General features: G+C 39.9%; 1 protein-coding gene across 4 annotated transcripts in view; it reads right to left on the minus strand.

The window, feature by feature from the left end:
• The window catches only part of SPAG16 (sperm associated antigen 16), a 336,494-nt gene that overhangs the window by 69,361 nt on the left and 241,456 nt on the right, over window positions 1–25,677 (minus strand). For all 4 annotated transcript variants that reach the window (XM_088135583.1, XM_088135582.1, XM_088135584.1 and 1 more), the window contains one exon: window positions 8,713–8,839. In XM_088135583.1, coding sequence (XP_087991709.1) covers window positions 8,713–8,839 — 127 coding nt within the window. The remainder of the gene's footprint in view (window positions 1–8,712; window positions 8,840–25,677) is intronic.

Consider the following 25,677-nt stretch of genomic DNA (forward strand, 5'->3'; position numbering starts at 1 on the left):
CAGGAAACAGGAATATCTGATGGCAATTCAAAGACACTGACAATGAGTTAGTCTGTTATTCTGTAATACAACCGAATTTGTACATTTATTAAAGTGGAGTACAGCTTAGAGGTTGTCACAGTAATTTGTGTTCAGTATAATACAGGTGAAAGAGCCAGTTTGGTGTGGTGGTTAAGGTACCAGGCTAGAAACTGGGAGACCATGAGTTCTAGTCCCACCTTAGGGACAAAGCCTGCAGGGTGACCTTAGACCAGTCACTCTGTCTCAGCCCTGGGAAGGATGCAATGGCAAACCACTTCCAAAAAACTTGCCAAGAAAACTGCAGAGATTTGTCCAGGCAGTCACCAGGAGTCAACACTGATTCGAAGGCACAAACAAACAAACAAGCAAACCAAAAACAGGTGAACTCCATTTATGGAAATCTGAGTAGGACCTAATGTGGAATCATTGTTCAGAATAGCCATATGGACATTGAGAATAGCAGAAATCTCTGCCTGATGAATCCAGAGAAGGTTAAACCCGTAGGAAATTGGACACTGAAACAATGAAAAGGACTACTGAAAGCTGAATGATGGCAGTGCAAGAAAGTAAGTTGAAGACCATAGTAAGAGTGGCAGATGAAACAGAAAGAGTCTCATATGTATCAGTGGTAATGAGATTAATGTTATGCCCAGTCTCTCCATCAGGATCAAGACACACGTGAAACCATTAATTTCACCTTTTAAAACCAAGCAGCTAGGCATACTTCATGTCCCCTTGGGGATATGTACCATCTGAATTTCCCAAAACTGATTCTGGAGAGTGGAGCTGTATCTATATTGTTAAAAACCAAAGTACTGTAAAATCTAATTTTCTTTTACTCATTAGCCCTGTCACTCTCTCTCAGCCCTAGGAAGATTTGGAGAAGAGACATGCTTACATCTGGTCAGTTTAGATGGACAAGTTTATGAATAATATAGGGATTGCTGGTAGAGTCCTGAAGAAAGTTCCTAGTGGTAAGACAGCTGTTTTGTTTTTGTGCCTTCAAGTCAGGATCGACTCCTTGCAACTGCTTGGACAAGTCTCTCCAATTTTCTTGGCAAGATTTCAGATGTGGTTTGCCATTGCCTCCTTTCTAGGGCTGAGAGAGAGTGACTGGCACAAGTGACCCAGCTGGCTTCATGCCTAAGGCCGGACTAGAACTCACGGTCTCCTGGTTGCTAGCCTGGTACCTTAACCAGTACACCAAGCTGACTCTCTAAGATAGCGGTACCTCTTGTTATTTTTGATGTTCAGAACTGACCTAAGCTTTTAAAAAAGCATACTACTGTGCATAAAGCTAAGGATTTTTCTTCTTTTTTTCTTCTTTTCTTTTGGGTTGAATTCTCCCTAGCCTCTGGAATCAGGTTACTTAAAATAACAAAGAGCAAAATTAGTCCTCTGGAAGCAAATACCTTAAGTCAGTCTGGTGTCTTGGCTCTGTGACTCTGGGGGAAGACATGGTATGAGCACAGAACCCCACATTTAATGAAACCAGTCCCTCGGAGGAATCCTGGAGAACAAGCCAGCCCTCTAGTCAGTTATTATTCCACACTCATTCTCCAGATAAATAGTCTTTCAGAAAGAGTAGACAAAGGACTTTTAAACAATAAAGTAATATCTAATATTACTTTCCTAATATGAAGTTCATAGAAGTTAGACTGGGGGGAAAAATAGAAACTAACCATCTCAAATCTTCAATGTTCTATGATAGAAAATGCCCAAATGCTTGCTCATCTACTCTGAACGAATGAGATGGCACAACCCTAATATGCAACATTCTTCATCATGGATTAGGTCTCGTTAAGGAATATTGCTGTGGAAAATCCACCTCTAGTTGTGAATGAGACAAATCTATCAAATATGTGCCACATTTCAGATCCTACTAATTTTGATTTCATATAATTTTCTAAACTCCTTTGTTATTGCACTAGCTAACCTTCTTTTTATATCAGCTATTAATAGGAGAACTGTAATAGCTTTGCTACAGAGAATGACACAGAATTACAACCACCTATTTTAATCTGAAACTCAACAATCATTAGAGAAAAGTTCTTATGAAATTGCAAGACACAATGTCCACTGATTTAATGGCTCAAGAGAGGTGAAGCTTATAGATTTTTAGTCAGATTTTTAACAATCTAATTATTTCTGTTAATATGCGCACATTAAGCAGTCATATATCAACCCTCTCCAATGCCTTACTTGCTTTGCTGCCTGTTATCAAAGCTCAAGCTTTCAAATTCTTCTGTTTGCAATTTAATTGGGTTTGGGAATTAGCAGCAAAAGAATGTAGAAAAGTAGTGGCAACATTAATGCAAACCATTGAAATCTCAGGGTAAAATACAGGACTATAACTAACAGTTGTTTGATCAGGACAGGCAGTTTTTCAGATGGATTTAAGCCTAATATTTTATCATATGAATAGCTTTTCCAAATCTGAATGTACTGTGTGTACAAGAAGGTCTTGTATCCATTGTACTAGTCTGCATTCCAGATGTCATTACAATAGATAAATTCAGTCCTGTAAACAGCAACATACTGAAGTGTATACATTCCTTTGTTTGCTTTGTTCTATTCTAGATAGGATTTTTATAGCAGCCTTTCCAACCTGGAGGCCTCTACTGACTGTACAACTACAGAGCCCATCATCTGTGACTATCATGCTTGCTGGGGCTGATAATTGCAACTCAAAACATCTCTTACTACAAGACTGGGGAAGGGTGCTATATACTGTCATGGGTGCTTGCAGTTATCCAACTTTCAGCTGGATAGCAATATCTAGCTTTTAGAACATAGGCAGTAGTAATAAGCAATAATAACAGTCTCCCCCCCACACCCTGTTCCTCTGTTTTTCTTCCCTCTTGGAATGGATCATTTTATAGTCCCTATTGAAATTGATAAAATCAGATAAACTGAGAATGCATAACTAAATAAATACTAAGAAATGTTACCTGAACATTTAGCAAAAAGAAATATAATTTATATACCTGAAGAACAATATGTTTCAAAGGAGGTTCGTATACCACATATAGTATGCAAATTTAGAAGTAAGTGTTTAAAGTTGATTATCAAGTATATGTCCACAAGTGTACATAAGCTCTAAGAATGGAAGTATACATGGCAAATGCTTTTTCCCCACACACAAATGAATGCCAGTTACAAATAATGTTGAAATATAAACTTTTTTTTTTGTACCTTCGAGTCAGCGTTGACTCCTGGAGACTGCCTGGACTAGTCCCTGCAGTTTTCTTGGCAAGGTTTTTCAGAAGTGGTTTGCCCTTGCCTGCTTCCTAGGGGTGAGAGAGAGTGACTGGCCCAAGGTCACTCAGCTGGCTTTGTGCCTAAGGTGGGACTATAAGTCATGGTCTCCGGGTTGCTAGCCTGGTCCCTTAACCACCATACCAAACTGGCTCATCAAAACATGTATGTAGGGAAAGATTAACCACCCTTGTCAGACCTTTTCTGCAAATATAGTATTAAGAAAACCTATTTACATTGAGATATACAGTCCTGCTTTTAATCACATAAGCAAAGTTGCCTTATATTTTACCATGTGAACAAACACCTTTCGTTAAAAAGCTAAATATCTTTCATTGACAACTTGAACAGCAATATTATTTAGGCTGCAAATGAATTAAATGAAACTTATATTTGAAAAACACATGTATCAGATGCACCATTAGAAGCAATAATAAAAACATGTTTTTTTGTTTTAAAAAAACCAGATACGTTTTTCTGAATAGTTTCATCCAACTCTAATTTCTCTTCTTTTGACATTTTTTTAAAACATCTTAAAACATGTTCATACTAGAAATTTTCTCCATATGTATCCACACCCATACCCACATCCTGAGCCTGATACATGAAAGAGAAACATTTAGGTACCTTTCAAAACATGGCTAGTAAAATATGTAGTTCAGTGGGCAAGCGTAGCTCCTGAAAACCTTAGGCTTTTGGAAAACAATGATAACCCCCACTGACATGATGAATAAGATGCATTCAGTTTTTAATGGCTTTTGTGATTTTGCTTCTCTGAGCTGCATACTACATGAAATACTGTGTCTTGGAGTACTTGAAACCAAGCACTGTCATTATAATTCAGCATTATCTCCAGCTGCTGATTCGATGACTGAAGGCCGATTGGCAAGATGCAAATTCAACTTTCTAGCATTATTCTAATAAGCAGAAAAGCCAAGGGCCTGTCATTTAACAACCCAAAGCCTATATAAATCAGGATAATAATTTTATGAAACTAAGCTGGATGCAATTATTATCAGAAGGAAGTACTTAGTTTGTAAGGGAACATTTGCTTGAAGAAAGAAAGAAAGAAAATGATCTTATTTTTAAGGATAAGATTCATTCAATTAAAAAAAATGGGTATTAAAGCAGCTCTCTAGGAAAAAGACCAGGGATTTTTTGCTTGCTTCAAAGGGAGGTTGCATGGCATGAAAAATGTCTTTCTCCTCTTCTCTAAAAGCATTAAAATGCTTTTTTTTAAATGCTTCCCTGCAAAGCTTAAAGAAATAAGTTCTTACCTGTCATTTTGAATCTACAGAGGTTATTATGTGTCATGAACCTTTTTGTTTAGAGGCTCCTCATTTTGTATTATGATGCTATAATTAACAGCAATATATTATTGTTTCAACTGTTTTAGTCTACTTCAGTTCTGCACTTAGTTATAAACTCAAAATAAATAGAGCAATTACTATTACTTCTCACAATGTTAGAATTCAGAATCATCCATTCAAATTAAATGAGGAGATTCAGGATCAATAAAAGGAAGCCCTTTTTTCACAAGGTACAATTAAGCCATGGAATCTGCAGTCATCAAATGTGATGATGCATACACGGTATTTATGGTTTTAAAAGGGACTGAATAAATTCATGGAACATCAGGTTATCAGTTCTAATGGCTGCCTTGAGGAATAGTATCTATGTGTAACTTGTAGCAGGGATGGCTTAAAATCTCACTATGAATGGGCCAATTCCTGGAACAATAAGACATCTAGACTGTGGAGTTCTTGGTGCTCGCTAAGATGTTTTATTACCTAACTAGGTGCTAACTAACTTGAACCAAGTTCAGAGAGCACCAAGAATTCCACAGTTCAACCCTGAGCTACATATACTCTCTTCTACTGACATCTAGAATGCCTGATTTGAGTATTTTGGTAGCTAGAAGACAACTATCTGAGTCTTCTGAATTACGTTTATGTGAGTAAGCGAGAATGAGCAAGTTTGTGGCAAACTTTCCTTTGAGATAGTTTTGGGTATTTGTGAAAGAAAGCTAACTGGGATTGGACAGTAGAAAAATGCAATTATCTCAGCCTAAGAAATCTTGAACATGGTCAAGAAACCTGGATGTTTTTAGGGAGTGCTTAATTCAACATTAAGGAAAACAAGCACTACTCGCAGACAGGTGCAATTTCTGCCCTGGGAAGCATTGTAGAACTAATCCATCTACATGGTTGAGCTTCATATATATTTATTCCTTGTAAGTTTAAGACCATTTGTTACAGTATGAATAAAGTCTACTGTAATAATATGTATTAGGAATACTTGTATAAGTGTTGGAATGACTGAAAGCAGGAATCCTTCAGGGGCTCTGCTCTGCAAGTGGCTGGATGTGAGACCCAGTTCCTGAGGTTGGGCACATGGGATCAGTTGGGAGTGTTGCTTTTGTACCAGCCTCCCTGCTGTGTAGCAACCTCCCTGCCTGAGCTGCTGGAGGCCATCTTGGGGTTGGCAGTGGGGTTCCCCAGGCTTATGGTCTTGGGGGACTTTAATCTGTCATCCCTGGGGCTGGCCTTGGAGGTGGCTTGGGAGTTCATGGCTACCATGGTGGCCGTGGACCTTTCCCAAGTCATCCACAGCCCAACTCGGGACAGTGGTCACACCAGATATGGTTTTCTTGTCGGAGCAGTGGCAGCGTGATCTGGTGGGGGATTTGATATTATCCCCTGTCTCATGGTCAGACCACTCCCTGGTGGCCTTGAGATTCTCCTATGCTGCCCCCCTCCGCAGGGAGGCGGGACCTATTTGAACGGTCTGCCCCTGGCGACTGATGGACCCGCAAGGGTTCCAAAGGGAGCTGGGGGTTGTTCCTGAGGCCTTGCTGTACAGTCCAGTGGAGGCCCTGGCCGCAGCCTGGAATAATAAGGCAGCTAGGGCCTTGGACAGGATCGCGCCTGTGTGACATCTCTTGGCCTATTGCCCGTGACATTCCCCGTGGTTTATGGAGGAGTTAAGGGAGATGAAAAGGGCCAAGAGGTGTCTTGAGTGCCGCTGGCAGAAAACTAAAGATGAGTCAGTGGGTTACAGCCACTATTAAGGCCTACCTTGTGGCGGTAAGGGTGGTGAAACATCAGCATTTCTCCGCTCTTATTGCATCCTCAGAGTGTCGCCCGGCAGCCCTGTTCAGGGTCACTTGGTCCCTCCTGGGTGGGGGTGGGGGGCTTGGAGAACTATCTACAGGGTTTTGCAGAGGAGTTTGCTGAATACCTGATGGATAAAATCACTCAGATCTGTTCTCACTTGGAGGCTGAGCGTGAGGCGGATCCAGTGGGGATCCCTGGGGAGCAGTCTTACCCAGTTATCTGGGAATGGTTTGATCCTATTGGCCCTGAGGAAGTGGACAGGGTCCTCGGGGCTGCTAGCGCGACTATCTGTATTTTATCCTTGTCCCTCCTGGTTGGTTAAAGCCACCAAGGAGGTGACTTTAGGGTGGGTACTGGCAGTGGTCAATTCATCCTTGCAGGAGGGGTGTTTCCGAAACCTTTTAAGGAGGCTTTGGTCCGCCCCCTCCTCAAGAAACCTTCACTAGATCCCACCCTACTGGACAATTTTCATCCAGTTTCCCACCTTCCCTTTTTAGGAAAGGTGGTGGAAAAGGTGGTCACGCAGCAGCTTCAGAGGATCCTGGAGGAAACGGATTATCTGGACCCCTATCAGTCAGGTTTCAGGCCCAGTTATGGGACAGAAACAGCACTGGTCGCACTTTTAGATGATCTCTGGCGAAAGCGGGATGGGGGTAGTGCATCCAGCCTTGCTTTTCTTGACCTCTCGGCGGCTTTCAATACCATCAACCATGGTATCCTTTTGGGTTGGCTGCAGGAGTTGGGGCTGGGTGGCACAGTTCTGTGCTGGTTCAGCTCCTTTCTCCAAGGCCGAACCCAATCGGTATTGATAGGGAGCGAGAGGTCCAATCCATGGCCCCTACTTTGTGGGGTGCCTCAGGGTTCAGTGCTCTCGCTGCTCCTATTTAACATCTACATGAAATCGTTGGGTGAGATCATCTGGCATCATGGGATGAGGTATCATCAGTATGCTGATGATACTCAATTATATATCTCCATACGGGGTGACCTAAGTGATGGTACCTGTGGCTGTGGCTACCCTTTTGCAGTGCCTGGAGGCTGTAGGGGCCTGGATGGGGGACAACAGGCTTCAACTGAACCCTGCTAAGATGGAGTGGCTGTGGGTTCAGGGAGCCTCAAGATCTGGGAGTTTATCATCTTTGGTTCTTGACGGGGTCGCACTACCCCAGACAGACCTGGTGCGTAATCTGGGGGTCCTCCTGGACTCACGACTCCTGTTTGAAGAGCAGGTGGCAGTCGTGGTTAGGAGGGCCTTTGCACAACTTTGTGTTATGCGTCAGTTATGCCCCTTCCTCGATTGGGAGGCCCTCCGCATGGTCACTCATGCCCTGGTCACCTCCTGGCTGGATTACTACAATGCGCTCTACATGAAGCTATCCTTGAAGAATATCCAGAAGCTACAGCTGGCGCAGAATGCAGCGGCACGGACAGTTTTGAATGCCCCTAGGGGAGCCCATATAACAGCACTGGTATGTGAGTTGCATTGGTTGCCAGTTTGCTTCCGGGTCCAATTCAAGGTGTTGGTTATCACCTTTAAAGCCCTTCATGGCACAGGACCAGGTTATCTGAGGAGCCGTCTCACCCCTGTAATATCAGCCCGCCCCACTCAGTCGGCAAAAGGGGCATGTTGCAGACTCCACCAGTCAAGGAATTTCGATTGGTGAGATCTAGGAAGAGGGCCTTTTCTGCCATGGCCCCCACCCTGTGGAACATCCTACCTCCCAAGGTGCAGTGTGCTCCCATTCTCATGGCCTTTGAGAACAGCGTGAAATCCTGGCTATGCCAGATGGCCTGGGGGCGGCATGGGGGATTACACAAGTAGAAGTGGCTGGTGGGGTAATTGATGTTATTTCCCCATCATCTTGAATGTTTTTTAGTTTTTATGTATAGGGTTTGTTTCTGTATCTCGACCTTGTAATTAATTAATTAATTAATTAATTTTAATTAATGAATGGGGGTATTTATTTTTTAACTGTTTGTGGCCTTTACTTTTGTTGTGAGCCGCCCAGAGTCACCCACTGGGGAAATGGGCGGCATACAAATTCAATAAATAAATAAATAAATAAATAAATAAATAAATAAATAAATAAATAAAATATAACCTTCGTATTTCTTCTATGAGTTTTTTTTAACTTCATTAATTTCAATGATAGTAACAACATTTTATGATTTGTTTCTTTTTCACCTGTCAGACCTGTTCTACATACAATAAAGTAGTAGAATTAGGTCTCTAAAAGTGTTAATAAATCCAGCACTGAAGGCAAATGGCCTTGCTAAAACCTTTGTCCCTGATATCTCATGTCAAGAAAGATCTTACCAGAAGGATCAAAAGCCACCTGATTGCCAGGGTGTGGACCAGCATCAATTGAGACCATTGGAACTCCCCTCCGAACATCCCAAAGTTTCAATACACCATAAGAATCACAGGAAACAATTGTATCTCCCTGTAAAACATTGGGGGGGGGGGACGAAAAATGTGTTTGTAATATAAAGGAAGGCATATTAAAAATTCAAATGTCTTCATATAGGTGTCTTCAGGGGGAAATTACTAAACATGCTTCAAAACAACAACACATATCCCACAATTTTCATACTTGCATCCGACACTGGAGCACAAGTACAAACCGGTTTGCACTGTTAGTTCATCATGTCTATACCATTGTTTTCTTTATTGCTACTGTTAGCTGTGAACACCTATCAGTCTTCATAAATGTCCCATCTGTTTTAAAGTTATGCTTTAAGAAATGCATATTTAATGCATTTGTCAAAAATTGTATTTCAGAGGAAAACCAGACTGATCATTCTAATTGGAACACAAATGAAAAACAAGTGCTATATGGTTTTAATAACATACAGTTATCACTAGACTTCAATGATGTGAAAATACTGACACTAAACAATAAAAGAATTAGAAGTTTCTAGTCTATTTCTACAGATTGAGATAATAACTGTTTCACATGCATACACCATAGTGAGATAAGCTTCTTTTTCCATGACTCCATCAACTAGAGTCTCAGAAGAAAAGAAAGGTTGAGTCTCACATATTCTTCATCACCTTTGTATTTCTTCTGCCTCTTAGAGAAAATTTAGAAATCATTCTCTTAAACGTTTCATTCTGAATCTCACTGTAAGGCTGTGTAAATCTTTTGAAAGAAGTACTTGCAACACATAGGAGAATGTTCAAAGTACCTCTCTATGCATCAGTAAAGAATCTGCATTTTCTGCCAAACTCACATGCTGCTTCATAAACTGCTTCTGGCGGTCTCTGCATGTAGGTCCATATACAGCCACTTTGTTCTGCTTCTCTCTTAACAGGAGATAGCACCCACATCCTCTTCCATCTCACTCTCATCTTTATAAATAAACCCTTGTTCTCAATTAGATTACATATGCATAGGAGGAAAGGTTTTCAGATGCATCACTGATAGCCTCATGCACCTCTCCTGCTGATTCCTCAAAGATTTGTTTTCCTCTTATCCATTATTTTTTCTTCATATTCTACTGTCCTATCAAATGGTCTCAGTGCAGTTCCCCACCCCTGTCTTAAACAGGAGCTTGTGTATTTTGGAGCAGAGTATATTGATGAAAATCTTTCTTATAAGAAGGGGGACATCATTTATTAGACCAAGGTCATTATTAGAGCAGGATATAATAACAAAAGACTGCAGTATATTTGAGTTCAGGGTTTCAACCAATAAAATTAAGTTTGGGAGTTATAAATAACTTTTTAAAAATTCCATACTCTACTGTGCTGCATAGTCAAAGGTTGGATGCTGATTGAACCTTTTAGTTGTATAGGAAAGACAGTCTGTCTTTTCTGTTGTGGCACCCGCCCTCTGGAATATCAGACTGGCCCTGTTCCTGCTGGCCTTTCACCAGGCCCTGAAGGCTGGCTTCTGGGCATTAGTCTGGGGCCCCCAGTGTATGAGGAAGCCTGTCTCCTGGTTATGTTGACTATTGATTATTGTTTACAATTTCCTGGCTGCTCTGGGTCTCGTCTTTTTATACGCTTTTAACATTTTAAGACTCTTACCTGCCCAGAATCATATATTTGAGATGGGCAGCTATATACATCCAATAAATAAATAAGATTGGTAGAAGAATATAATACAAGGAGGACAGTGGCTTGGAAATCTCATGAAATGTGTCCTCCTATCTTTGCTTTACAACTCACTTTTAAGCTTACTATTGAAGGGGAGGGGGGAGATTTTCTTAGCCTGGCTCTCGCTATCTCGCCTCTATTTTTTTGCTTGCGCTAGGAAGAAACTATTATCTTGAAGCAAGAAGGACATGTACACAGAAGACCTTGAGGGGGGAGAGCGCAGGGAAAAGGTCTTGAGGGTAAAGGGGGAACCCGGTTCAAACTGCCTTAAACTGCCTTATTCATTGCAATCTATTGTCCTTGCAAAGCTATAAAAACTGCCTTTGAAATCTTGTTGGTGTGGAGCTTCCCAGAACTTTTTGGGATTGCTGCCCACCCAGCTGCTTCACTCAGCCGATTAAAGAGCTGTTTTCTTTTTAAGAGCCTCTGCCTGAATTCCTGGTTTTGGATTTTCTGAGATTCAGGTCTACAAACCTTACACTATAAATGTGGAAGGGTTTTTTTTTCCTTGCCCCAATTTTCCATTCTCCCCCACTCTCAAATTAAGTTAACAATTTGTGGCTTAACTCCCTTCAGGCAAAGATAAAATCAATAGAGGCGAATATGCGTAGCCCAGGGTTGAACTGTGGAGTCCTTGGGGTTCTCTGAGCTTGGTTCTTTTCTTGCAAATGTTTCATTACCCAGCTCGGTAACATCTGCCGTGCTAAAATGGGATGGGGTTTGCTCTCTATTTATGTGCTGTGGCCTGCCTTGCCAGTGCTGGTAAGAGTGGGGTTTTTTTTTTTTTTTTTTTTTTGCTCCCCTGGTAGTTCCTTGGTTAGCATATGTTTACTGCTTGATTGTGTGCCTGGTGGTAAACATATGCTAATCAAGGAACTACCAGAGGAGCAAAACAAAAACAAACAAACAAAAAAACAAAAAAACCCAACCCCACCAGCACTGGCAAAGCATGCCACAGTATATAAATAGAGAGCAAACTCCATCCTATTTTAGCACTGAAGATGTTACCTAGCCGGGTAATGAAACGTTTGCAAGAGAAGAACCAAGCGCAGAGAACCCCAAGGACTCCAAAGATAAAATCTTGAGACAAGCTTTACTCCTGGTGATTTCATGGACATATCCAACAATATAGATGAACTTTACCTCTGTTTTCTTGACCTCCTAGGATAGCCAACAGTTCTAGGATTTTCTGATAGTCTCCCATCTAAGTACTAACCATGCACAACTCCATTTTGTTTTTTGAGATGAACCAATGTTAACCATAGACAGTACCTAGACTCAAAGAAGCTGAGTTCACATGTTGTACTATATGTCAAGAACATTCTTTAACTCTTTTTCTTTTTAATTTATATTATAGATCCTACTCTTGCTATTAGAAATGCTGAAAATGCTGTGTAACAGCTGACATACTGTTACATGTGGATGATGCCTCATGTTTTATAGATATGCCAAGGATTTCTTTAATAGAAGATTTTGGTATCATATTTGGTCTCTCTATAAATTGGAGTAAATCAGACCTACTGCTGTAATCTTTTCATAATAAACCTGGTATGTCTAGGGTTTGAGGTTTTAGACTGTATCCAGATATTTTAATTTATCTTATAAACTTATCTCCTGTTTTGGTACCACACCAAGTTCTATGCGTATTTTGCTAAGGTAAGCGTGCTGAAATGAATCAAACTCAAAAATTGATTTATATAATTTAAGAGACATTTCTACTTGCATTCCTTCACATTATTTCAAGTTAATAGTTTCATGAACCCACTAGAAAGTCATGTTTTGCATTTATAAATACATATACATAAATACAAATAAACTATTGGACAACCTTGTTCAACAGGTTTATTGAAACAATTTTCCACACTTTCAGCCCTATCATTACACATTTATGTTAACTTGTATTACAGATTGGAATAATGTGAGGAAGTGAAGCTGGGACTGTTGTCTGAACTTGGCAAAAGCAGCTACAGAAATACTTCCCACCCCACTTACCCAAGGCTCAGCATAGCTCATGGTTCTTCTCAAAGGGTTGTAAAAGTTTACAGCCCCAGAAACCTGAGAGATGGGCTCCTGCATGCATTCATTTACTCACAAGCATCTACGCTGGCATTCCAGCTGCCTGTCTAATTGAGCCACACCCTGGCATTTCCAAGGATGTGCCAACATCCAGAGGCAGCCTCACACCATCCAGGCTCTTAGCTTACAAAAGCAAATGCTAAGACAGAGTGTGGGTGGGTAAGTAGGAGAAAAGGAGATAGGAAAATAGCGAGCAGGGGGGGAAGTGGAAAGCAACATCTGGAGATTGACAGCTATTACTGGCAGGCAAGAGGACTATCAGTCAACTGCCAGGACCACAGCTATGGTAAGCAGCATATCCTGGTGGGATTTCTGCCTGGAGCTTGGCTTGGGAGCTCACCTGGAGTGCTCAAAAGCAACACTGCTTACGTTTATGAAGATTCTCAATCATCCAGGTGGAATTGTCTGGAGGTTGAGTCATGGCAACTGGACTTCTTTTCTTTTTGGTTAGAGATGTTTCGCTACTTGTCCAAGCAGCTTCTTGGACAAGTAGTGAAATGTCTCTAACCAAAAAGAAAAGAAGTCCAGTTGCCATGACTCAATCTCCAGACAATACTGCTTAAGAGCAGAGCTTGGAGCTGGGCCTGGAGCTTGGCAGCAACTAGAAAAAGAGCAACCACATTGAAGCAGTCCCTCATCCCAACTAGTGCAAAAACCTTTGGGAAAAGGCAACGGTTGTATGCGACTTTATAGACTTTGAGACTCTTGTTTGAACTGAGTATTAAAAGACTTGAATATAAAGGACTGAGTATTAAAGATGTATTTACGTGGCAACAGCAACTTGCAAGTCCTAGATGAGTTGACCCAAAGCCTATTGTTGGAGAAGGTGCATGTTGCAATAAAGCATTGTGTAGAGATTTGCAACGCTGTAGTGGGTCCGGTCCTTGGAAAGCAAAGAACCCTCACAAATAACAAAACTCAGAAAATGGAAGTCAGCTGTCTCTGGGTTCAATTTGAGAGTTACAGGTACTCCCCAGTTTAAGGATGAGTTCTGCTCCCAAGGTCTATCCTTAGGTTGAATTTGTATGCAAGCCAGAACAGTATTATTGTATAATACTGCATAAGTAGTATTGTGTAATGAACTCGAGCCATTGTGCATTTAAACTCGACTTTTGCTACAACAGGCTCCAACTATGGACTATGGGTCGTCCATAAACTGGGTGTTCTTAACCCGGGGATTCCCTGGATTTCACTCCTTTGTAATACTGGCAAGAATTGCAACCCTTGCTTCTTTGAGGATCAGTTTTGTACTCTTTGTTGCTGCAAATTCATGTAGAAAATACTAGCTCATAACTATAATTATAATCCTTTTACCTGCAAGTTATGGGGAAAACTCTACTTTGTGGAAAAAATGGGACTTTTCCCTAATTGACAATTTATTTAATCTAAGCATTGGCTGTCTGTTTTGTTTTATGCTGATCCTATTGCTGCCTTTAAAATTCCATATTTGTGGAGACACTGAGATTTAGGATTTGGTATCCCTAAACTAGTATCTTATCTTTATTATATTATCTGCCATGAAGTCATTGTTGATTCTTAGCAACTGCATAGATAGATTTTCTCCATGAATCTTTATTAGAAGTTCAATCTAATACATCTGTAATTGATATTAGCGCTAACCTTTGAAATACTGAGCTTGAATATCCTATTTTTTTGTAAATTGATAGCAGATTGTTTTAAAGTGTGAAATTAGCTTCTTTTGATGTTAATATGAGACTAATACAAGAAAAATATTTATTCCATATTTATTGGACAAACTATACCTGGACTGGTGGATTATTGAACTATAATGTTCTCTATGAAAATTTAATCCTTTTTTTTTTTTTTTGGACACAGCAGCAAGCAAGAGTACTTTTGAACAATTTTATATAATATCATTGAGTTGTTCTATCTATGATATATAACTCCAGGCATTCTTTTCTTTTTCTTTCTAACTTCCTTTTGCATACTGAGTTGTCACCTACTAATGGAGGACACGCTTCCCCCACTATCTTCAATGGTACACCCTTCCTTGGTCCTCAGTCCCTGTCACCATCTACTCATTCAGAGTAAATTTTTCTCTGCACCTTTACTCAAGAGGAAGAGAGTACTTGTGGCTTTCTTACTTTTTCTGTAGCTAGCAGAATGGCTGAAAAGCTGGTAAGCTAAATTCCCTGTCAGAATGGGACTCTTGATTTCAGAAGAAGGTACAAGTCATTGATTATGTAAATGAAGGTCAAAAAGCTAATTGAGACAATAGGAGAAAGCGAAAATCCTGCAGGCTTAATTCACTGCTAATCTCCCAGGCAGGAATATGTAACCAGACACAGACATAATACCAGAAAACAAAATAAGACTATCGATACAAAGAAACCACTGTGATCACTCCATAATGTAAGTAAAGAAAAAGATCCTAATTTGCATATACCATATATACTTGCAGATAAGCTGAGAATTTTAGGTTCCAAAATACACCCAAAAAATTGGGTTTGGCTTATCTGCGGATGGGCTTATCTGCAAGCATAGACAGTAATACTTTATTAAAGTACCCTTATGTACTCACAGATAAGCCCATGCACCACCCATGGATAAGCTAATTGTGAACATTCAAAACAGAATCTGTTCTGGAAAACAACATTTATTGAATCAAAATAGGAAAACAAATGAAGTCCTTCAGAATATATTGAAAAAACATACAAATTTTTTGAGGATTGGCTTATCCATGTGTGGCACATTTTCCATGGCATTTTTGTTAAAAATTTGAGGGTCAGCTTATACGTGAATGGCTTATCCATGAGTATATACAGTAGTTCCAAAGTATCTTTTGGTTGGAATACATTTTCTTACTTGATGGGAACCAGTCTGAGAAGAGATACCCTCTCCTCTTGGGATGGAAGACAAAAGAACAAAGACAAAAAGAAGTTTTATGTCCTCTTTTTAAAAAGCCACCTGGGAGAGAGGGCAACTGTACTGCTTCTGTTTGTTATTATGTACCATCTTTATTTTTTTTACAACTCAAGGAAATGTACATAATGCTCCTGCCTCCTATTTCCCCCCAACAACAATCCTGTGAGGTGGGTCAGGCTGAGAGAGAGTGACTGGCCCAAGGTCACCCAGCTTTCACGCCTAAGGGAAGAACAGAACTCATGGCCTCCCACTATATAGTCCAGCACCTGAACTACTACACCAAACTAGGTCTCTGTTACTCAGGATTTGAGGTTCCTGGGCTCTACTACCAACCTAGATCAACAGGCTTAGATTTGATTCATTCTTTTACACTTGAATTATTGGGGTATTTATTTATTTATCATATTTATATATGCTCTCCCTTTTGCTCTCCCCTTACTACAAAAGCACATGGATTGGCAATATCTGAATAGTAATGAAATTGACAGTTGTATTTATCGTTCCTGTGATATTATTAACATCACCATCATGATAATGATCATGATGATCATCATTTTTTGTTTGTTTGAGAGTTCAGTAACAAAACCACCACATCAGCATCTCCTTTTTGGAGGTTCCCTTCAAATTGTTGCTATCTAATCTATTGAGAGATGCAGGAAATGGGGAGATGTATATAAAAGAAAAGACCAAAGTAGTCTTAGATGAAGTTAGTTAGGAAGTTCTTTGGATCCCACCCAATCTCTTCCTTATACAACTTCCTTAAAATCTATAAATTTGATCCTGAAATAAACTGAAATACCACAGAGAAAATAATGTTAACAAGAAACATTTTAAGAAGGACATTCTGTTTTCAGGACTGATGTTTTAAAGTATTGATAATAAATGGACTTCTGACTATGCTTTTTTCCCTAAAATGCTTAAATCAAATCTAGGGAAGCCTTTAATCCTTCCATAACTGTTATTATTTTGCAAAGCGCCCTGCCCTTCTCTTTGCCATCTTCTATTGATGTTGCTTGCCATATAGCAAAATCAGTTCCATGCAGGATATAACATACTGCTAAGAAAGAGCTGTGCAATCTTCTTAGATTGTAGAAGAATGAAAGTAAAAACTTATTGAGCTCATATTCAAATAACATAAGAATAGTTCTGAATTATTGCTCTTATGGGTTATATTGTCTACTTTAAGAAATATCAACTGTAACATTTTTATTTCATGGAAGATTGCCATCTCTCATCAATTCAATAATTAATCTTAGCAAACTTACATTTCCATAATCTTTTCCTTTCATGCACTATTGAAATAACGGGCAACTTAATTACTGGCCAGCTCTGCAACCAATAATATAAAAAAGACTTTCCAATTATACAGCACTATTAATTCATTTGGTATCAATATGCAAGCAGTAAGTAACTGGCTGCTATAAGGACAAGTTGCAAATTGCATTGGAACTTTCTAAAAAGTTTAAGCTTTGGTCTGTAGATGTATTTTGAGTTAGGGTGGAATATGCATATTGCTAAGTTTATCAAATGTTGGGACTCATTGGATTTCTCCATCATTTGTAGATACAATCATAAAATGTATCAACTTGTTTAATCACTCCTGGAACCCACTAGTACTGTATCCCCCAAAGACAGCCATACAGCTAAACAGCTCCAGCAAAAGAGAACCCTCTACCTCTAAAGCCAGAGAATAGCTTTTACTTTTATACAAATTTTCCTGATGTTCAGCTGAAATCTACCTCCCTATAATTTAAATCCAAGTTGACTTGACATGCAAATGCAATCTGACCAATGCAATAGAGAGAAACAGTGACTTTTTTTTAACTTGACACTATTCTTTTGTTGATACACTCCAGGGTTTCATTTGCTTTTTCTGCGGCTGCATCACACTGTTCACCCAGATAATTTTTGCCTGTGCAATATGCCCCCCCCCAATCCTCATGCCTTTGATTTTTCTTATACAAATGAAGAGAGCCAGTTTGGTGTAGTGATCAGGCTGGAGACTGTGAGTTCTAGTCCTGCCTTAGGCACAAAGTGACTTTGAGCCAGTCATTCTCTCTCAGCCCTAGGAAGTAGGCAACGGCAAATCACTTCTGAAAAACCTTGCCAAGAAAACTGCAGGGACTTGTCCAGGCAGTCGCCAGGATTCAATGTTGACTTGAAGGCAGCAAAAAACACACAAAACAACAATAAAAACCCAACAAACCCACAAATGAAAGGTTTTACATTAGTTTCTGTTGAATTCTATCTTGTTGATTTCTGCCCATTGTTTCACCTTGTCAAGATCCTCCTATATTTTGATATTGTTCTGTAAGGTATCTCAATCAAATCAGTTTCTTACACTTGTAAGGCCAGATATAGTAAAATATCTAATAGTAGAACTGTTAGATATATACAGTGTGTGTGTGTGTGTGTGTGTGTGTATGTATACACACACACACATATATACCAGAAAAACAATAAGGTTCTAAAAATAAATAAGAACATATATAATAAACTAGAAATAGTGAAATAAAAAATGATCAATAAATGAGTATCCAAGCTTAATTAATGGTGCAATGTATTGTACAGATGGTAGCACAAAACTGGGTGACTTGAGAGGATATTTTTGAGTTCTTGTCTGAAAGAAGTAACAGTAAGTAGAAATCACACTGCCTGGAAATTTCTTCAAGATTGGATAAATGAAAGTCTGTCTAGAGTCCTTATATAGGGAGAAGCATAGTAGCATATGTCTTAGAGATTTTATTGAGCCATCACCATATGGACATAACCAGAGAGACATGGGAGTACCCTTAAAAATTCAAAAACTATTTGCTCTCTCCCTTACCTTTGTCTTACCTGGAAATTCTGAATTCTAAAATTGTATTTTCTAACCCTTCATCCAGATCATTTAAAAATACACTGAACAGCAGGGGACCTAACAATGGGGCCCTGCAATTTGCTTCCTTCCAGTTTGACACAGAGCCATTGACTCATTGGGTAGGACTATTCAGCTAGTTCTATATCCATCTATTGGTAGCACTGTCTGGCCCACATTCTGCCTTCTACTAAGATCTCATGAGAGTCTTTATCAAATGCTTTGCTGAAGTCAAGATATATTATGTCCACCACTTTCTCATGCTTAACTAAGCTGGTTACTTTATCCAAAAAAGAGGGTTAATGTCATTTGAGTTATTCTTGATAATCCCATCCTGGTTCCTGTAAAGCAATAGCTTCTTTCCTAAGCTACTGTTTAGCATAAAGAATGCATAACTTAAACATGGTTAATATCAGTATAGCCTTATAATGATTTAAAGAATCTTTCTTTGCATTAACATAGTATGTCCTGGCACAAATGGGTACTGTTTAAAGAAAAACAAAAAAGGTTGGAAACTCTGCTGAACTGTCTGCAGCAAGATGGAAAACTGATAACATCAGATTTCAACCAAAAGCAAGGAATTAAGAGCCTGCTATAATCAAGGAGAAATTGGATGGGTAGCGTTTTTTAGAACCACTCTACTCCTTTAACGTCTCTGAGTAGGCATGCTTCCTGTCCCCATAATGAACAGGAATCTGTAAGGCTCAGCTGACGTCTGAGGGAGGCTTTACTATGTTTTGTTATAAGAAAGAGATTATCATCTCACATTTATCCTCACTTTGATTTAATGGCTGTTTTCCTGCAGGAACTGTTCCGTACAAAAAGAAGCAACATTGGTGCCTCCTTTCAAAAATATATCCTGAGCTACATCTGTGTGCTTTATATACTGTACGTAATACATGTTTAGAAGTAGCCATCCTGATTGATATGCTGTACTGTAATTAGGCTGTAATAAGTAGGACTGTTTATAAAATGCCTGGCTTCTTTCTTGAGCTCCCTCCCACATAAATTTAGCTGCAGAGCAATTACTGCTCACTTGTGCTGCTAGGTGAATCTGATTAGCTTCAGAGAAGATAAATGAGGGGTTTGAATGCCCCTTGACCAGGGCAGGAAAAAATGAGGAAACGGCCTAGGAAAACCCAGCAGGGAAGAACGTTGGCAGCAGAAGGAAAGAATATCCACAACCTGATGGAGCTGGAAGGCTTCCATTTAAGCCATTCACTGTAAATGAAAGAGAGTGATTTTTCATTTCAGTTGTGCGAGCACAAGTAAAATCAAATCAAATCAGGAAAATAAACAGGAAGAAACCAGACAAAACAAGATAGAAACATAAGCATACTTGAAACTGTGTTTGCATACATTCCTCCCTACAAAAAGCTGCAAACCCTACAGATTTTCTAAATATTAGTAGAAGACAGAAGAAAAATGATTTTATAAATGGCTTGGCCAATACATGTTGTTCTGCAAGACAGGTGACAGAAATGTTTCACAGGGCCTTGCAGAAACAAACCAGAAGAGATCCTTAGTCACATTTGCTCCATGTGGACAAAGGCATGAATGATGGGGAATATTTTGAAACCTGCCTTCCAGAACTGCAGGTGGCATCAGCTGTATTCACCACTGAGTTAAAGCCTTTCTCACTGGAAAATTCAGAATTGATATTTGTCATAGCAATGAGGATGTTTAATTAAAGGGAACCAAGGTGACACCTTATTACTCACCAGGGTACTAATAGCTAATTGAATTGCACAATCATAAACAGGCTTCTTTATTACCTCCTTTGCCATGAAAGAGGAAAGTTGAGCCTGGTCAGTGGAAAGCCATATGCTAATAGCTGATGGGCAGATCTAGCCCATGTACTAAGGGACAGATCAGCCAGCATCAGTTCCAAAAAGCATGCTGTGGCTATTCTAGATGAGGCAAGCCCCACCTCTTGAGATAGATAGATAGATAGATAGATAGATAGATAGATAGATAGATAGATAGATAGATAGATAGATAATAGATCGATCCATATCATAGATCTCTCTCTCTCTCTCTCTCTCTCTCTCTCTCTCTCTCTCTCTCATTGCTGTTATGGAGATTATCCCAGTTTCTAAATGGAGAAAAAGGGTAGCATATACCTAGGCATACTTAGGATAGCTTTCAGAATTTTATTCTGGTTGGCCTCTAGGACTAGAAACCTTGGAGAGGGTTGCAAGCCCCAAATTTTCATTCACTGTAGAAACTATAACTGTTTAATAGTATCATCCTATGCATGTTTTCTCAGATGCAATTCCCATAGAGCTGAGTCTTTCATTCTCAGGTAAAAAGATAGAAGATTCCAAACTTAAATATTAGGAAGGTTTCCAAACATTCATACTAGCAGCCTGATGTAAACTCAGGAGTTTTAATGGTCACTGATTTTTTTTTCCAATTTAACAATACAATTCTAGTGGATTTGTACTGCTCACCTCATTCAGATGTCTCCAGTTAGGATGAGCTGCAGAATTATTTTCTTATTACCAAGGCCCACGTATTTTTAAGAGCACTGCTGGCAAACAGTGAAGAGCAAACCTGACCACACACAGGCTAGAGCCACTGTTAGAGCCTACCTCATGGCAGTAAGGGTGGCGAACAGAAGCTCCACCAGGGAATCCCAGAAGTGTAGGCTAGACTGGGAAGTTTAAGAAACATCCCAGAAGAAAGCAATGGCAAAGCACTTCTGTATTCTTGTTATGTGTCTATGTAGTCATCATAAAGGAGATTTTCCCATTAAATTACTCTAGTTTGGTTTATGTTTATCACGTTACGTTTATGTTTCCTTGTTCCCCACTTTCCCATTGTGAACTTTTTTCTGCTGTTTGCCAAATGAAAGACTAAGAAGTTTCAGAGTTTGAGAAGAAAAATACATGCTGGGCTTGCAAATCTTTTGCATTATTTTATCTAGCAGGCTCAAGATTACTGCATACCCTGTAGGATTCTTGCTGTATAAAGCTGACAAAGCATTTCATATAGCAGTTTCATCTGCTCTACCCTTTTTCAAAAAAATCATGTAGGCTAATCAACATATTATTCTTTTTATCAACAAAGGAATACCATGCATTTCCAAGGATTATGCAGTCAAATGAGAGGAAGAATGAAGTGCTATAGTTTTTACAAGAATTTTCTGAACTGACCGTTATCATACTATTATTGAGAGATGCATTAAAAAATAATTAATGGTCGTGATGACTCAGTGCCTATTCTGTAAGCATTCCCACAATTTTCTTTTTTGGTGCCTTTGAGTCAGTTTTTGACTCCTGGCAACTGCCTGGACTAGTCCGTGCAGTTTTCTTGGCAAAGTTTTTCAGAAGTGGTTTGCCCTTACCAGCTTCCTAGGGCTGAGAGAGAATGACTGACCCAAGATCACCCAGCAGGCTTCGTGCCTAAGGCAGGACTAGAATTCCTGGTCTCCCGGTTTCTAGCCTGGTGCCTTAACCACTGCACCAAAGTGGCTCTCCCACAGTAGGGGTAGAGGGATAATATTACTAATTCATGAGAATCTGATAGTGACCAGGTATATTGTGTCAGGTTCGGTCAGCACGGGGCTTCGGGGAAGCTCGCAGCCAGACCACGCGAACTCCACCGGCGGCAGCTAGCGAGGGAAAGAGGAACTGAAAGCGCCGCTAATTAACGGGCCACCTGCGCCCAGCCAAACAGGAAAACCGCAGCGGAAGTTTTAACTCTACACTGATAACGGCGCAAGCCAACAATGAACAGGGCCGCAGGCAGCGAAACAAGATCGCCGCGCAACGCAGAACCCTCGGGCTTGCACGTAACGGGGGGGACCAACCCAAACCGGGGGGGGACTGTCAATCAAGGACAATGGACCCTGACCGAACCTGTCATCATGGACAATTAAGAGGGATTATTGGGGGGCCGATAATCCGCAGCGGTAACGCGATCGCGGGGCGAAAAAAGCGCGGGAAGGGGGGAATATAACGAGTGATGCAATTGTACCAAGCCAGTCCTGGTTTTGCTTGTGACTGCTACGTTACGCATGAGTAAACCTCTTTTGTGAACCACACGTGTCACGGGAGTTTCTCTGTCAAACAGGGCAAACCTTACATATTGTTCCACAGGTGGGCATGTGAGGTCCTCTACATGAAATTGGATACTTGGGACAAGCTGCAAGTTTTGCTGGCATATCATCCCCTATGCTACTTAGGCTCTCTCTTTAGGTTCCTTGCCCTCATTTCCAGCTGACTCCTCCAGGCTGTTTTTGTTGGGAGGTTTTAACCTCCATGCCCTGGGGGAGGGGTAATGGATGATGAAGAATTCATGACTGCCTTGGCAATCATGGACGTGTTCCAAGAAATCGTGATACCAGTTCACATATGAGGCCACGCTGGACCTGGTATTCACCTCAGAGGAACTGATTTGTAAGATAGAGGATATTAGTCCACTGTCATGATAAGATCATTATCTTATTGCCTTGGAACTCACAGTCATCTTTGATGTCTGTAAGGGGGATGAACCCATCAAGCTGACCATCCCAAACATGTTATGGATCTGATTGGTTTCCAGCAGGCACTGGGAGAATTTCCCAGTGATTAAATAGGCAACTCTGTGAGGAACCTGGTTGAACTCAGGATCATGGAGAAAGGGTGCTAAATAGATTTGTTTCTAACTGGCCTTTTAACAAAGAACTCAGAGAGGACTTAAGAAGATGCCTGGGAAACACTGGTGAAAGATAAGGAATGAGGATGATCAAAAGTGGGTATAAGCCACATTAGGGCCTATGGCATCAAGGTAAGAATGGTGATGTCAATATTTTTCTATGCTTAGTGCATCCTCAGGATGTTGGCTAGTAGTGTTATTCTGGATAACCTAGAACCTTCTTAACTCTGGGACCCCAAGAATCCTCCTGCTGACCTCCTATAAGTAGTTTGTTAAGAACTTTGAGAAGAAAATCACATTTGCTCTGGTGGTCATTGCTGAAGGCTACACTGGAGTTGATCTCACTTTCCACTTGGAACTCCTAACAACTTGCCTGTGTTTTATGCTACAGAGCAGAGGTTTGATGATAAAATCACACATACAAAGTTTTGGATCAATCTGGAAATATTCCAAATAATTCCTCATTTTAAGTAACATGAACAGAATAATTGAAGTTTTGAATTGTATTAGAATTCTGCTCCTGTGAAAAGTTCAGGGAAGCTACTCAGTTGCTTCTAAATTGGGACATATCTGGCATAGAGAAAAAGTAATTGCCTTGTGAGAGACCCATCTGTTCTTGTTAAAACAGCAAGACCCTGTTCGTGCTGTTTTTAACAACAAGCAATATTTGGACAGTCTGTAATACATACTGTATGTAGAAGAATCAGCAGACATGGGAGAGGCTATGAGGGATTTCAGATTCCTGGCTAGAAATGGCATTTTAGGTTATTTCTAAAGTGGTGTAATAGTCCTCTCTCCACCTGGGGGAAGCTGCCTTTCAGCAGATACATAGGCAGATGATGCAGCACATCAAGCTTCTCATTAATAAATGCAAGATTTGGATAAGGCAAAGCAGGTCAGTGATGCCATGAGGGATCATTCACTTGTCAGCAGACTGGAGTGAGAGCAAGCTGCCATGGAATTCCTGTGTGGGCTCATCCCTCCCTGGGTTGTTGAGTTGTTTGTTTGGAAGTAATGCTGAGTTCTGGGAAGGAAAGGGGCTAATTATATTGTTTCTCACTATAGCTTCAATAACTCTAGGAGGACAAATTGTTTAAGGTACGAAAATCCCCACTGCCAGAATTAGCTTCCCAATCTTTATTTGGGTGGAACTTGGACATTCAGAGTTCATTCATACCTTCTTATTTTTCATCATCTGGCAAACAAAGAAGCAATCCAAGGAAATATGCTTCTGCTAATTAATGGCCATTTGGGAAAAACTGATTTAGGCAATCCAGGAGAAAAATAACACCATGTTTTGGCACCTTGTCTCTGACACAATACCCACACCCCAGTTCTGGTGTTCAGAATTCAAGTTCGCCTGAGATTTAACTTTAATGATGTTTTCAGCATAACAGAGCCCTAGGCCCATGCCCACCTTTTCCTTACCTCTTGATTAGGCCCCATCTCCAGAAATCCTCAAACTTCAAACTTTAATTGAAAAATGGCAGTGGCTGGGGTAGATGTGATTTGCTCAGAACTATTAAAAATAAACCCCAAATTGTGGGCAGCCATAATGGACCTCTATTTATGTAAATGGACAACTCCTTTGAGATGCCCAAAAAGTGTAGTAATAGTAATAATAAAATATAATAATACCAGTTTATTTCTTTATTAAAGACTCTGGGTAGCATACAACATTAAAATAGTTAAAACAACTTTAAAACAACTTTAAAACAAGAAGAGTATCTTGAGAAAAAAAATGTATTAACAGATAAAATACCATAAGGGGTTCATCACCTACCCTAACCCATGGCCTTGGGAAACAGTCAGATTTCTAAGAACTTAAACTTTTTCAGGGCGGAAGTCATACAGATCTCGGGTGGGATGCTATTCCAGAGGGCAGGCACTGCAACATGAAACATGAGAAATCCAGCCCAGCCAGCTGTTGCCTAATCAGCCTGTTAAGCATTATCAGCAAAGTTATAGCCAAACATTTCTATTATAAATTTCATGATTTCTTAGCCACAGAAGAAATTGGCTTCAGAAGAGGCTATTCAAATACTGACCAATGTATTACACTATAGCATCTAGTTGAGAAATACTCTGGCGTCTCATGGGGAATCTCTTCACCATCTTCATCAACCTGAAGGCAGGCTTTGACTCAATTCCCCATGAAGGTTTTGCAGGAAATCTTTTGCCTGATCTGCATACTGTTGTCTCCTTCACTTGATAATGAAGGAAGAAAAGGTGCTCTACAAAAACACTTCTCTGCACTCTAAATACACTCAAAACAACAACCTAGCAGCCTCTATTCCTACCTATAAAGGAATCAGATAGATTACATTTTGGTCCTGTTATTGTTTCATTTTTATAACAATTGCAATGTATAGAGGGTTTTTTTTTGCTAAATGGCAATTCCCAGTTTCTTTCTTTGTTTTTTAAATTAGATTTACAGAAACTTTCCTTGGATTGTTTCTGTAAAGAACGGAAAAAGAAAAAAAGGAGATAGAAAAATTTACAAGCATTGTAAAATTAACTTTGTATTCTCATTGTTGCGTGTCAATTGTTCTATTTAAATTCTGCATCCATTCAATCATACGCTCTTTGACTTGTTCAGTTTCTGAATAGTACTTCGCCAGCAACTTACAAATAAGCCTCAGTGTAGATGATCTGAATTTTTAGTGGGTGATAAATTTTTTGAATTCAGTCAAACTTCTAACCTTGTGTTTCTAATTCCT

Source organism: Python bivittatus, unplaced genomic scaffold, assembly GCF_059951505.1.
Source record: "Python bivittatus isolate LINGU-HERP-01145 unplaced genomic scaffold, Pbiv_v1 ctg000200_np1212, whole genome shotgun sequence".
In the NCBI taxonomy this organism is placed as follows: domain Eukaryota; kingdom Metazoa; phylum Chordata; class Lepidosauria; order Squamata; family Pythonidae; genus Python; species Python bivittatus.